A 13,724-nucleotide genomic window follows, 5' to 3' on the forward strand; every position below is an offset into this window, starting at 1 on the left:
GCCTGCAGTTCACCTACAGGGAGAACCATTCTACGGAGGATGTTGTTAGCACTTCACCTGGCCCTGACTCACCTGCAGCATCCTAACACCTATGTTGGGATGCTATTTGTGGACTTCAGTTCAGCCTTCAACACTGTTCTCGCAGACATGCTGGTCCTGAAGCTCCACAGCCTGGGTTTTTCAGCATCGCTCTGCTCCTGGATCAGGGACTTCCTCACCAACAGGCCCCAGGTGGTGGGGATAGGGGAGTCCACATCTGCCTCACTGAACACAGGCACATGTGCTCAGCCCTGGCCTCTTCACCCGCTTCACTCATGACTGCTCTGCCATCCACCCTACAAATATGGTTGTGAAGTTTGCGGATGACACCACCGTGGTGGGTCTGATATCCGACAATGATGAGACCCACTATAGAGAAGAGGAATAATCTTATCCTGAACATCAGCAAGATCAAGGAGGTCATAGTGGATTACAGGAGGTCCAGAAAGACTGAACACGCTCCTCTCTGCATACATGGGGAGGCAGTGGGGCGTGAAGTGAAATTCCTGGGCATCGACATTTCCTCTGACCTCTCCTGGACTGTGAACACTTCACACCTGGTGAAGAGCCCAATGGCTCTTTCTCAGAAAGTTGAAGCGGACTGGACTCTCTTCTCAGCTGCATGCAAACTTTTACAGAGTCACGATCGAAAGCGTCCTGTGTCTCGTTGTGGATTCAGTTTACGCTGCCCGAGTTCAGAAGAGGGCCAGACGCATTGCGACAGACCCCACCCACCTGGGCAATGCACTATTTGTACCACTTCCACCAGGAAAGCGGTACAGGAATATTAAAACTAGCACAAACAGACTCGGGAACAGCTTCTTCCCCAGAGCTGTGAAAGCAATCGCCCCCCTGTAGTGAAACACTCACATCCCATCCCCCCACAGAACCCTCACACATGCACCGCCCCCCCACCACACACACTCACCTTCTAACATAGACACACACCTGCTCAGAATCAAACAGACAATTAAGACTCTTGATTCTTGAAATGAGTGTATTACAGAGTAGCTAAACTGACTGGTGGGTAAGAATCTGCCCACTGTAATGTGTTCACACAAGTTGTTGATGTGTAAGAAAACAATAATTCAGATTAAGAGATGATAATCTGTGCACCACTGTGAAATCATTCTTCAACAGAGTGCTGTGCTGGACCAAGAAAGAACTGGCAAACTATTCATGAAGAAGAAATTCCAGTGCACATCAACAGATATGAAGATTATATCCAGGTGTGATGTACGCTATTACACATCTACAAGACTGGAAAATGTTTAAATTAGTTGTGTTGTTTGCCTGTGTGTCAAGAGACATGTCAGACATTTTGTACTGATTAAAATGGATTTAGACTTCAAATCTACACTAGACTCTGTTTATGTTCCTTCTTCACCAGACTTCTGGTCAGATCCTGTGTAAGTTCCTGTCACTCTTCCTGTAACCTAAATCAGTTTGCCGTCAGTAGACTTTATGGCTCCACTTCCACATGTTGCACTCCCATTTGTTAGCTCCTCTGTCATGTCTTTGTGTGGCCCCCGCCTTTAGAATCAACAGCTTGTTAATTAACACAACAACCAGCGTTGGCCTAACACTGGATCATAAAAGAGGGCAAGAAGTTAACAATGTATGCACATTTCCTTTTTTCACCAACACAACAAAAGTCCAACAATTAACACAACTTTGACTACGGTATATGCGATTTTATTAAATATTTTAACACAATTTGACAATTTCAAATTCAAATTTAGAATTGCAGTCTCACTTCATTGATATGCAACTGTATGACTTTAATAGCTGTACAAGTTAAACTGAAAGTTTTCAGTATTGGTGTCAATGTAAATGTGAATGTACATAGAGTGCATACATTTCAAACAAATGTGATGGTATAATGACTCATAACATGTAAATGATGTCTTAAAACTTCAGTGTAAACTGTGTATGGTCATGGCAAGTTTTCAGAACTATATTCTCATGTTACACAGCCTCACAGTCACACTGTAAACTCTCATCTTTCCTAATTTAAAATAAAAGGCACTCTATATCTTCGATTTTCCGGCAAGATCCTGATCACAATTATTCATGCTACCGTCATGGAGTTAATCTGAAACAGCTAAATCCAAGAAATGGACTGGTGGGTGTGGCATTCACGCCATGGTAATGTTTGTTTATTGCAATTATTCACATATGCAGCAGAAAGGCTAACACTGTTTGCTATTTAACATTGGCAGCTACAAACTGTGCACACTATCCTTTAGTTATCCTCCCTGTCATTCAGAACAAGGCACAGATAGTCATTCAGATTTATGAAACTAAAAAACAAAGCAAATCATTTAGTAGTGTTACACAATCTGTTGCCCTTAAAGCGAATATTGGCTTTAAAAACCATCTGCAAGAAATGCTCACACATAAATATTCTTAGTAAACGACTACTGGGACAAATGAACTGTTGCATATTCTTGGCAGCTTATTAATATTGCATGGCGCCATCTCCAGTTAAGTCAGAGAATGTTTGTCTGAACTAATATATAATAAATAGTGCTAGTTAGAAACTAGTTAGAAAAATGAAACTTATAAAACTTAAATCCCCTCGGTGAAAGGAATAGCAAACATACACATTAACAAAAAAACAAAAACTTATTTGGTCACAACAATCTAATTGGAGTAATTTGTGAAGACAACCTTAACTTTCTTTTAATGCACTCGATTTATTAGAAGAAGCTAATGTTACAGCCCTTTAGCTACATTTTAAATGAATATTTAACAGCTCCCAAGACATTTAGTGCTAGTGCTAGTTTTCTTGCGACACTGCACATCTACACAATTGTTTCAGCTGTAGTGTTTTCAAATGAATATCAAGGAATGAGTGTCTATGATGTGTATAAGGCATAAATATTTAACCCGAGTAATATTTAGTGTACTAAAAAAACACTGATTGTGGGTAGGCGGATTTTATAAATAGTCACTGTTGTGGTTGCATGTCCTCTCAGCCCTGGAAGAAGAGAACAATATGGCTGTAGTAAAGCCGTCTGAGACAGACACTTCTGCTGCAAGTGAACTCTACATGAAATGTGAGCGACGCAGATCCAGTGATCTGCTTCTTCAGACTTTTGGTGGTAGTGTATTACACTGGCCAAACCAAGTGTGGCCGACTTGTTTCTACTGTACGGCACATTCTCACAGGAAGGATTTAGCTTCCTGGGAGCGCCATGTGGCTCATCTTGCGTCAAACAAAAGTCTGCACAGGGGTGATGGAGCGTGTGGGGGAGCCCGGCAGCTCAGACGAAGAGGAAGCCGAGCGGTTGGTCACCTCTCGCTGTAACTCGTCCACTCTTTTCTGCAGCTCAGCGCGCTTTGCTAGCAGCTCCTTGTGGCGCTGATGGACAGGTTCCTAACAAAAGAAGGGGAAAAAGTCAAAGTTCAAGTACTTTAAAGGGAGAAGAATTCAAATTATTTGCTTTGGAAACACTCACGTAAACAGGAGACTGGTTTTGTGACATACCTGAGGTCTCATGCGAGGGTTCCAGCGGATATAGTAGCCAACCCAAAGCTCTAGGTGGCGCAAGCTGACTACTGGGAACAGCACATGGTTGGAGTAGTTGACATACAAAGGATTGGTAAACTCCTCCAGCTGGCTGTTAATATAGGACCACAAGGAGACTGACCTCTTGGGAATCTCCTGGAAAGAAAAAAACAAACAAACAAAAAACAGTGGAGATGTCATTCCATTAAAATTTTCAGGCACTGTATGCCATTCAGCTTGTCATACTAATCAAAAGCTTAAGAAACAGAGGGAGTCCAAATGCCCTTACTTCCTTCAACCTCTGTTGTTCGCTGTTACACAAGAATGTCCCAAACAGGCAGCTGTACAGGTGATCCAGGATGGTTACCAGGAAGGATTCGTTGAACTCAAAGGCCGCAGGAAACTTAAATAAAAAAGAACTTCATTATATTTCTAGAAATATATTTTTTCTACATTTTAGTATTTTATTTCAATACTTGCTACATACCTGGCGAGTCAACTGCCAGACACAGTCAATGAACTGAATGAAAACAGGTGAACGATCCGCATCCGTGTGGTTTTTATCGCCATGACCGATACGCTGAGAGAAAGGACAATCAGTAACGCAGCAGGAACCACAAATGCCACCTGTCCAAAATAGCGGACGTGCAAGTCCGTTCATTTACCAGCTGGAAGCGGTGGCCGAAACTCAGCCACTCCTTCTCGAGCAGCACCTCGAAGCCGCGGATGGTGCGGTAGTAGCCGTCCAGCATGAGCATGGACAAGGAGGTGAGCTGAGCTGTGCGGTCCCAGCCGTCGCTGCAGTGCACCACCACTGACGTTTTCCCGGATTCCACTTTGTCGGCAATCCTCAGCGCCCCTGCCAGGATCAGCTACAAACACACCGCCACAGATTATGGGTATCGGCTTATTCACTTAATTTCTTTCCCATCTGAATCATCATGGCGCTCACCTTGATGTGCTCGAGCCAGTGAGTGGACTCCAGATTGGAGAGCCAGTGGGAATCTTCGATGTTGGGATAGACCACGTCCTTCAGCTTGCGGAGTGACTCTCTCATCACGTGGATATTGTGAATATCCAAGAACACCAGCTCAGCGTTTTGATATGCATCCTCACTTTCATATCCACCACCTTTCATCTGCAGAAAGCACGGTAGTTATGAAGGTCAATAAGAAAGCTCCACTTGTACTTCAACTGACATTACTGCTGACATTTGTGTACAAGCAGCAATGATATGACAATAACATTTAAATTTTCATTTCCCCATTGATAAATCTTGCTTTTTTCATTTCTTTACGCTTTCTTTGTCGTCACACTTTTTCAGTCTTTAGACAGGTTGGTTAGAAGACTTCTGCTCTGTTTTTTTTTTTTTACCAAGTTTCTTTTACCATTTTCATTCAACAGACCAGCTGCAACTCTAGGAGAATAGCTGCTCATATTGAAACCAGTGAGCATGGGGACCAGGAGAGGATGCAAAGTAAGAATGAAGAGATCATGAAAAATAGCTGTCCAGACAAGAGATAGATGGATGTCACATTTCCTTTCCATCAGCACAGGCAATGTGTGATTACCCGACAATAAGATGGACAAGCTAATGGCTCTATTGAGGAATTGAGGGGGCTTCCATTAAAGTAGTGTTATGTGTTTGTGAGTGGCAAGAAACGAGGCGAATTGATGGTTCTTTTATTAGCAACTAATGGTCCCACCCTGGTCAGCATTTTGTCATTAATGCGAAGAAAAGCTTCTGCAGCCCAGATATTGACTTGACGGTATCAGCTCCGCTACTGCAAAGCTCCAGACTATACAACTTTGTTCGTTCTTGTGTTCAATTTCATATGATTTTCCAGCTCACACATATGTGTATCGTATATACGATATATTAAAGTGATTCCAGATCAGTAAACAGACCTTGTTGGCAGCAGCGTTGACACTGGGCCTGGCATCGAAAATGAAGAGTTTGTGGGACTGAGCGTTGGCGTCCATGATGGCCTGGAGGTATTTCTCATCCTCTTTGCTGCGCTTCCCGTTCACCCCAACCATTGGCTGACTGCAGCGTGTCACCGTGGCCTGGCTCTCTGGGTGGATCCACGACAACACCTACACACAGAGGGTATCAGACCATCAGCCCAGACCGTCCCACATGCCGGCTGCACATGATAATTCGATTCATGCTGAGGAACGGTCACTCACCGGTATCCTCCCCTTTGCTCGGAATGTGGCTACTCTCTTCAGCTCTTCGTCTGGCATGTTGACAGGGACGGCCAGAGTTGATGGGTAGGTGTCACAAAGCTCGTAGTGATCGTTTACTTTTGTTATCCTCCAGCTTTCATTGGGTATACCCTTGACAAAAAACAGCCACCATTGTGATACTCTGCCTTTAACATCTAGCAAAGACCTCAGAGTGTCATCTTGAAATACCTGTCGTTTATATTCTGAGACCGCATCATACACCTTCCATCCGTTTTCAGGAAACACTTGCCCATATTCAAAAGCAAAGATTTGCTATGGAGAATTAGGGAAGCGTTCATGAGTTGAGTCATTCATGAGTCATGAGATCTTTACAGAGCTACACAGTCAGCGACAGTGGGTCAGAGGATCACTCACCAAACCGTTGGAAACAGGAAACGCAAATTTCATCAGCACTTCGAAAATCGACTTCCTGAGTGTGTCCTCTATCTGTTTGTGTGCAAATCGAAGATTGCGCATATCCTATAGAAAGGCAGAGTGGCATGGTCAGGGATCAGCTGCAGTGTGGAGCTAACCTTTTGTAGCATTGAAATGTTTGCTGTGCTGTAAACTATATTGTATAATAGTTGCCATCTAGTGTTTTGATGGTGTAATTACAGAACAATACATTTAAGACACACCAGCGAACAGGTATAAACGCTTTCAACGGCGTAACCCCCTGCAGCGTAGGCTCTGTTCAGACCAATCGTAGGAGTATAAACCATGCTTTAATCACCTTGCAGACTAGCCCATAGGACACATCACCACGGTTTGAAGCGCTTCCAATCTTTTCCACACGGCTCACCACCCCGAGAGGCAAGTCCAGAACAAACGCCGGCTCCTAGAAAGCAACTACAAGTTAACAAACACAAACAGCTGCCCAAAATACCTCCAGTGCTTTTTCAAAATGAATCGAACGTACCCTGTCCATGCATTTAAAGAAAAGCCTGTAGTTGGTAACTGTCACTGTTCCCCTCAGTGCTCCAGTAAAAGGACAGAAGTAGGTGATATCTTGGGCTTCGGGATAAAACAAGAAAATAACGTTGATTTAGTCAAGTATGATTCATCTATTACAAATAATAACATTTGCCTTTAATGCATGCTATTTTGGCGAAAGCAGTGACTGCAACTAAGAGAAAGCTTACCGGTGTCTTGCATGATTTCGTTTGGTAGTAATTGTAGTTCTTCTTTGTCTGAATCTCTAAGAACCTGCTGGAAACATTAGATAACATATTCTTCAAAATGGAGAACTCCCTTGACCTGAAGAGGTATTCAAACAGGGAGTGGGACACAAAGGTTTGGACGCCCCTGGATAACATTTGTGTTAAGTGAGTAGAAAATGAACTGATGTCCAAAAGGCATGAAGTTAAATATGCAACTTTTTGAGCAAGATGAGTGTATTATTTTTTATTTTTGAACAATATTAAAGTGGAAAAAGCGTGGTGGAAGAGTTTGGGCTCTCAGATTACTTTTCCCAGTGGGTCAGACCTTATTTAGCTTGTTATGGCTATGGCTTGATAACAGCCATTGTCTACTGACACTGGCCTCTCTCTAAGCAGCTCTGTAGCTCGATGAAAATGAAAATAGTTGATGCCCACAAAGCAAGATGGGACACTGGAGCTAAGCAATTCACAATTCTCTGCAGAAGGGAGCCCAAACTTCTTCACGCCACTGATGGGCATGAATGAACTGATTAAAATGGCATACCTTGGCAGGGGTTTTGGGCTTAACCTGAGGGATGCAGAAAAGAGGAGGGCCATGCTTCAGTTATTATGATGAGTTATTACAATGAGAAGCAGAACAGCAGTGAAGTACATGCAGGCTACAAACCCTGAGCTCTGGAGAAAGCTCTGCAGAGGTAGACACCGAGTCAGAGGACATGGCAGACGGAGGTTTGGCCTGGGCCGACCGGTCAGACCGAGAGGTGGAAGTGCTGGAGACAAATGAAGATCTGACAGTTCAATAACGGTTCATAAACTGACAATTAATTATCAATAACTGTGATGTGATCAACAATTGTTTGTGTCATTTATAAGTCATAAACAACAGTTCTTTTCTTTTCTTAGCTTCTCAAATATGTTTTAGGTTTTAAGACTTTAAAATTGTTATATTTTGGGTGCAGTTTGAATGCAAAATGTAATTGTTCATTGGTCATCAACTTGTGAGCTGTTACCTGCCCCAAATATTGATCGAAAATCACAATCAATAAGTCGAGCTATACTGTTTGGTCAGCGAATACATACACAGCATCATCCAGGACTCCAGTAATCCCTGACTGGCATTTGTACAACATGACATCTTAAATTATTTATGAACAATCCAATAAATATGAATGATAATCGATTAAGACAACAACAACAGTGGTACCCTAATTCACTGTTTATTAACCCGGTTACATTATTGGTGGTTTAACATTCGTTTCTGAAGGATTACATAAAGTGCATTGTGGTTAAAAACATTGGGTTAGGTTATCAAACGTAAATAAATAACACCCTGATAGCCTCAAAACTTTTAGCTAGCTTAAACAGCTATGTGTTGTGGTTTAGCTACCTGGACAATGAATCAACACTTGGCTGTCGGGAAGAGAAGCGCTTCGAGCCCAAGCTGTCGATACTCCCGCTCTTCTCCATGTTCTCCTGGTCCAAGGGTTTGGTTCTCGGGTACTATGGAGCCTCGAGAATGCCAAGAATCTGCTGAAAAATGTCCTTAAATCCTTCCTCGGAGAACAGCAAATCCCCACAAACAAAAGGAAGCTGCCATCTTTTCCCAGTAACCTCCCAATCCCCGTCACAAGGAAGCCAGTGTTGGAGATGGCGCCCTCTGCTGGACGTTAACTGTTGGAACGCTGCCTTCATAGATTTTCGTACATTTTAATTTCTTTAATAGACTGTATAAAGATATACACAACTAGATAAAGTATATTTGTATACAGTGTATTATATTTCTCACACACGCTTTCTCTAGAAATTGTCCTTTTGGTTGCTTGTAAAGTAAAATATCGACTTACAACACACCATAAAATGAACACGCCTAAACATCAAATTTAGGCATTTATTTTATTGAACCTCCAGTAAACTCCTGTAAACGCCACATCTCTGCGACTTCCCTGGTTTTTATTATATTTATTTACTCGCTGAAGGAATATTGAAAAAGACCTCACTGCAGCTTAATTTAACTTATTACTAAACATTTATATATTTTTACATTAATATACAAAATGATGAATTTAAGCATTTAATATAGTTAACATCATTCTCAATATTTTCTGAATTGTAAATCATCGTGTTAGACAAAGGTACCTATTATTTTATTTAAGACAACAGAACCACAATAAATGTGTGTAGGTGGAATAAGAAAGAAGAAGTTGTCTATGGGGTTTAATTAACTTCTAACTTTTTAAATTAAATCTTCTTCAAAGCTCAGATACCTGAAACTGAAACATAACCCCTGTATTGACATCAATTTGCAGAGAAATGAGAAATTAATTCATGTGAGCCAAATGAACGTTTATTGAATTTAAAAACAACAAAACAAGCTTTACTCAAAAGACATAACTCACCAACTCATTTATACACAGCATTTACCCTGTTGACTGTACAGACACTACAGAATTTGAATATAGGATGTATTTGAATGCCATCTACCATTCTTGGCACAGAGGGCTACAGGCGGACCAGAGAGATCAGATACAAAAAAATAAAAAATAAAATTGAAAACACAGCAAGTCTCTACTTTACATATTTCTCCATAAATTTTTTGTGGAACTCGGAGCGCAGTGTGTCATTGACAAAACGTTTCTCCTTCCGTGCCTCGTCCACTCCTTTGGCGCAGTTCTTGAACACAACGTCATCATCCCACCTTGAAGGATAATTAGAAATGATTGGGGAGGATTAACAGAAAATAAAGAAACCTTTTTTCCTCGCATCCAAAACTCATACAGTGTATATCTGTGTATATATGCGATACCTTCTCTTGACCCTGAATGCAGGTGGAGTCTGGATAACCTGTTGCTGCTGTCCTGCCAAATTTATCAGTGGATTGCCACTCAAGATATTTTCCATCCGAATCCTCTCCTCCTCTGCCTTTTGCTCTCGTTCCTAAGAAGGAGAAAGAAATACATTACTAAACACAAGGACGTAACATTTTCCTTTGCTCAAATGTAACACTATTTTTTCTAGAGCAAAACCATTAGTCTGAAACATTTACTTTGCGTTCTTGCTCCTCGGCCCGCTCTTTCTTGATCTTCTCCAGTTCTGCCAGAAGAGCTGCAGTGTCATCATCATCACTGTCTTCCTCAGAGTCCTCGTCCTCGTCATCCTGTAAACAAAAACATAAATCATTTATAAAGTAGCTTAATGAGTGGTAATCATCATTAGACAACCATTGACTCCTGCACTGCAAGCACTTACATCAGTGAGAGGGTCATCAGCATCAAGGTTAGCTGCTGGGATCTGATCCAGTCTGGGCCTCTTTGAAGATGATGACGAGGATGAGGATGTGGTGTGCTCTGCAAAATTAAGAGTCAGTTCAATTCATGGGTACAAACTTTATACAGAAATAATGCACAGAAATATAAACTAAAATACAAATCTAGTTTAGAGAAAGACCAACCTCTTGGTCCCCTCTCTCTCGTCTTGTCACGTACAGCTACTCGTTCCCTCTCCTCCAGCTCCCTGCGGAAGTCACGGGCACGCACCTCCTCGGGGGCATCCTGGGTAGGTTGCCTGAAGACAGGAAAACAACTTTGTTTAAAGCATATATCCAGCTTCAGAGTAATCCGATGGAAGATGCAGTAGGAACTTTCTGGAAACACTGACAACAACCCAAAACTAAACTCCATTCATGTTAGACATTCGAACCTGTATTTGATCTTTGTGTGACCCGGAAGATCCCGGCTGGAGTACTGTTTGGACAAGGCACTCAGGTCCCCTTCTCCTTTACCCCTCCCGCCTCTTGCCGGCTCAAATGTTGGCCTTGCAGCTGTAGTCATCTTTGATGGCTTGCTGTGGCAAAAAATAAGAGGAAAAATACATTAGTTAAAGCAATCCCATCCAGCTACAAAAAGGCAACTCCTGACCTAATATGAATTTACGCAGCAGTGCCCTCCTTATAGTTCAACATGTTTTAAACGCTTATATTGTACAGTAACGCCATCACTTATAACATCAACATAGACTATTAAATAATAATAACTTATTATATGTATACTTACGCAGGCTACTGAAATACTAACTGGCTAAACTAAGCTGAATATTAAAACTGTCAAAGAACTGTTGATGATTAAAAACGTCACAATGTTTAATGCTTTGAATGACGATGTATATTCCAGCGACACATATCTGATCTCGTGGTATACAGATAAATTGCTTGCTAGTTATAGATTCAATGCAAAACACAAGGTAGCCACTAGAGCTAACAAAATGCTAGCAGGCTAACCTAGTCTAACTTCGCCGTTGAAGTAGAAAACAGGCATATTTGACGTTTCTGGTCGTTCGTGTATCGCCAGCGTTCAATATGAAATGTCTCAGATAGTTATACTATTAAATGTAAACTACAATTTATACTAACTGCAGCTTATAAATTAATTTTGAAAGAACAACACTTACGACGCTGCGACCACACGACAAACGGAAGCCCCAGTACAATAAGTAACGTCACTTCCGGAGGGAAGCTAGTCGTCACAAGATGCATTCACAAAAACTCGGAAAACAACAACGAAAAAAACATTTGTCATTTCATTATTTGGTAACATTGTCAAAACATACAGTACCAACATTTCACTGTCTCCCCAAAATGTTTCATGGAAACTAAAAGACCACAAGTTTGCTAAAAGACTATAGAAGAGGAGAGAGAGCATCAATCAATCAATCAATCAATCTTTATTTATAAAGCACTTTAAAAACAACGAGGTTGGCCAAAGTGCTGTACACAGACATGAGAATATATAAAACAGGATTTAAATCATAAAACCAATCAAACCAGGTATCTTCACAATGATGCGTAGTGTTGCAGTGGAGAAGGTAGGGGGCAGATAGTGTTAGATGATGCACCAAAGCTGAACCCGCCTGAAGTGTTTCTCCCTGTTTCACTTCACTTTGACTGTGCATGCTGTACTTTCAGTGTCGTGTGTAATGCATGATCATAGCAGGACGGCATGCAGTATCTGGAAGCCTTGTAAATCACAAATGCCGTTTTGGCAGCGTTGTCAAATCTAATTGCCGGTTATGTTTTACAATTGCATTACAACACAATGTTCAAGTTACGCAATGGATGAAGAGGATGTAGACAAAGTAAAACAAACACACAAGCTTTAATTATTTTTAATTATATATGTGTGTGTGTGTGTGTGTGTGTGTGTGTGTGTGTGTTGTTATTTCAATTGTCTTGAATTGTCTTGGGATAGTAACTTTGGAATTTTTCAAGATGTGTGAAAACAAATATTAGCCAAATAAAAGATGACCACAAGAAAAGAAAAAAAATGATGTGAAGCTGTCAGCAAACTATACACTCACTTTTCAGAGCATTAGAGAGAACAATGCATTCAACGATCTTATCTTCATGATTGTTATGGTATTCAGCTTTTGTTTCAGATAACTGAGAAAGCTTTTGATTCAACTGGGTTTTCATTTTGGAGCCTGTTCCTCAACATAAAAAAACAAACAAACAAAGAACGATAAGATACATTGACAAACACAACAAATCAAAACGACGTATCCACACTGACCAACATTTGTATATTTGTCATCATTCTGATGTGTAGTCTACAGTACTTATAGTAGGCCTACTTCACCTTGGGTCCTTCCATTTATAAGGAATGCATTTTAACACTACAAAAACACTGTCAAGTTCACAATGTACCTCCTGTCTATACTGTCTGTTTCACCACTTTAATAGGCATCTAGGAACACTGGGAGTTTTTATTGAAGACGATGACTGAAGGAAGCAAAGCAACAGAGGAGGTCTGGCTGGATTCCACACAAGTTTCAAATGTTACATATCGAAAAGATCATATTTCATCTTGCCATGTATACATGAGCCAAGTAGGGAATGAAACCTAGAAAATGTATGACATAATATGAAAGTTTATTCAACAATAAACATAGTTTTTGCATAATGATGATGACTTTCTGGTAGTTAGAAATAGAGAACAGGTGTAAAATCCTTGTTATAAATGCCCAAATTTTTGTGGGCATGTTTAAAGGGTCAGTTCAGCCTATTATATAAAAGAAGATTCTCTCACTTACCTCTTGATGGGTCAAGCCAAGCAGATAGTTTTACATTTATCTGTCCATATTTTCTCTAAAGTTTCACTCACCATCCCAAAAGAGAGTAAGAGAATGGACTGTTGCACTTAGAGATTTAAAACATTTTTCAAAATCAAGTGGGATCTCTCCTTTCAAAGTCCTCTTAATAACCCACGGACCAAAGTGTGAATATTTCACTTTATTAAAATATATAATGACTGAGGTTAGGTTTGTCGGCATGTCTGTTTCATTTTCACCAGAGAGGATGTGCATTCCACTTGAATGATTTTACAATCTAAATAAAGTTAAGAGGGTCTGATGAGACGGTAGATTAAATTCCAAGTACTTTGAAATCAGGTCTCTCTTGATTCCTGGCATCCCCCAAACTGGAATAGCATGTCTGTGAAGGAATGTTTTTCTTTGGAAGTAACAGGGAAACTGAACACAAAAACAAATTTAAGGTTAGTTTAATTGGTGTCACACAGATCAGATCATAAAGAGAAGCACAATGCATAATATAGATGAAAGAGCGAACTTTAAAGTTAATGAAAAAAATTCTCTGGAATGCAACATTCCAATCGGTGAGACAATAAAACAATGCAGACTCTCTGCTCGCTGCGTAATCATGATGAAAAGCAACCCCCCCCCCCACCTCCCCTCCCATCTCCCTTCCCACTCGACCAGCCTGTATAGCAGCATCC

General features: G+C 40.9%; 2 protein-coding genes across 4 annotated transcripts; both read right to left on the reverse strand.

Annotated features, from left to right (window-relative positions):
- Positions 1-1,404: 1,404 nt before the first annotated feature.
- Positions 1,405-8,569, reverse strand: mtmr2 (myotubularin related protein 2). 3 transcript variants are annotated; one of them, XM_084564374.1, is made up of 16 exons: positions 8,330-8,569; positions 7,610-7,712; positions 7,487-7,510; positions 6,925-6,991; positions 6,702-6,796; positions 6,516-6,620; positions 6,158-6,262; positions 5,972-6,055; positions 5,744-5,893; positions 5,462-5,650; positions 4,506-4,691; positions 4,219-4,425; positions 4,041-4,133; positions 3,843-3,956; positions 3,533-3,709; positions 1,407-3,421 (listed from the first exon to the last, which is right to left on the reverse strand). In XM_084564374.1, the coding sequence occupies exons 1-16, from the start codon at positions 8,407-8,409 to the stop codon at positions 3,257-3,259; spliced, it is 1,944 nt and encodes a 647-aa protein (XP_084420500.1). In that variant the 5' UTR covers positions 8,410-8,569; the 3' UTR covers positions 1,407-3,256. The 3 variants fall into 3 exon arrangements, with proteins under 3 accessions (XP_084420499.1, XP_084420498.1, XP_084420500.1); XM_084564373.1 differs by having other exon boundaries at positions 1,405-3,421; positions 5,744-6,055; positions 6,925-6,988; XM_084564372.1 differs by having other exon boundaries at positions 1,406-3,421; positions 5,744-6,055.
- A 695-nt stretch (positions 8,570-9,264) lies between these two features.
- Positions 9,265-11,405, reverse strand: cwc15 (CWC15 spliceosome associated protein homolog). Its single transcript, XM_084564528.1, has 7 exons — positions 11,386-11,405; positions 10,639-10,782; positions 10,391-10,503; positions 10,189-10,286; positions 9,986-10,096; positions 9,746-9,876; positions 9,265-9,637 (listed from the first exon to the last, which is right to left on the reverse strand). Exons 2-7 carry the CDS (start codon positions 10,767-10,769, stop codon positions 9,508-9,510), a joined length of 714 nt encoding a protein of 237 aa, XP_084420654.1. The 5' UTR covers positions 10,770-10,782; positions 11,386-11,405; the 3' UTR covers positions 9,265-9,507.
- Positions 11,406-13,724: the final 2,319 nt, after the last annotated feature.

This window comes from Chelon labrosus (assembly GCF_963514085.1).
Source record: "Chelon labrosus genome assembly, chromosome: 17".
Taxonomy (NCBI): Eukaryota; Metazoa; Chordata; class Actinopteri; order Mugiliformes; family Mugilidae; genus Chelon; species Chelon labrosus.

Bases quoted from the DNA above. Each gene is read 5' to 3' on its own strand.
- cwc15 (XM_084564528.1), bottom strand. From the start codon at position 10,769: ATGACTACAGCTGCAAGGCCAACATTTGAGCCGGCAAGAGGCGGGAGG. The intron at 10,097-10,188 runs GTAAGTGCTTGC...TTTTGTTTACAG, and splicing joins CTGATGACCCTCTCACTGAT to GATGACGAGGACGAGGACTC. The intron at 9,638-9,745 runs GTATCGCATATA...TTATCCTTCAAG, and splicing joins GCATTCAGGGTCAAGAGAAG to GTGGGATGATGACGTTGTGT.
- mtmr2 (XM_084564372.1), bottom strand. From the start codon at position 8,409: ATGGAGAAGAGCGGGAGTATCGACAGCTTGGGCTCGAAGCGCTTCTCT. The intron at 7,511-7,609 runs GTTTGTAGCCTG...TGCATCCCTCAG, and splicing joins AGCTTTCTCCAGAGCTCAGG to GTTAAGCCCAAAACCCCTGC. The intron at 6,621-6,701 runs GTACGTTCGATT...GTTGCTTTCTAG, and splicing joins TCTTTAAATGCATGGACAGG to GAGCCGGCGTTTGTTCTGGA.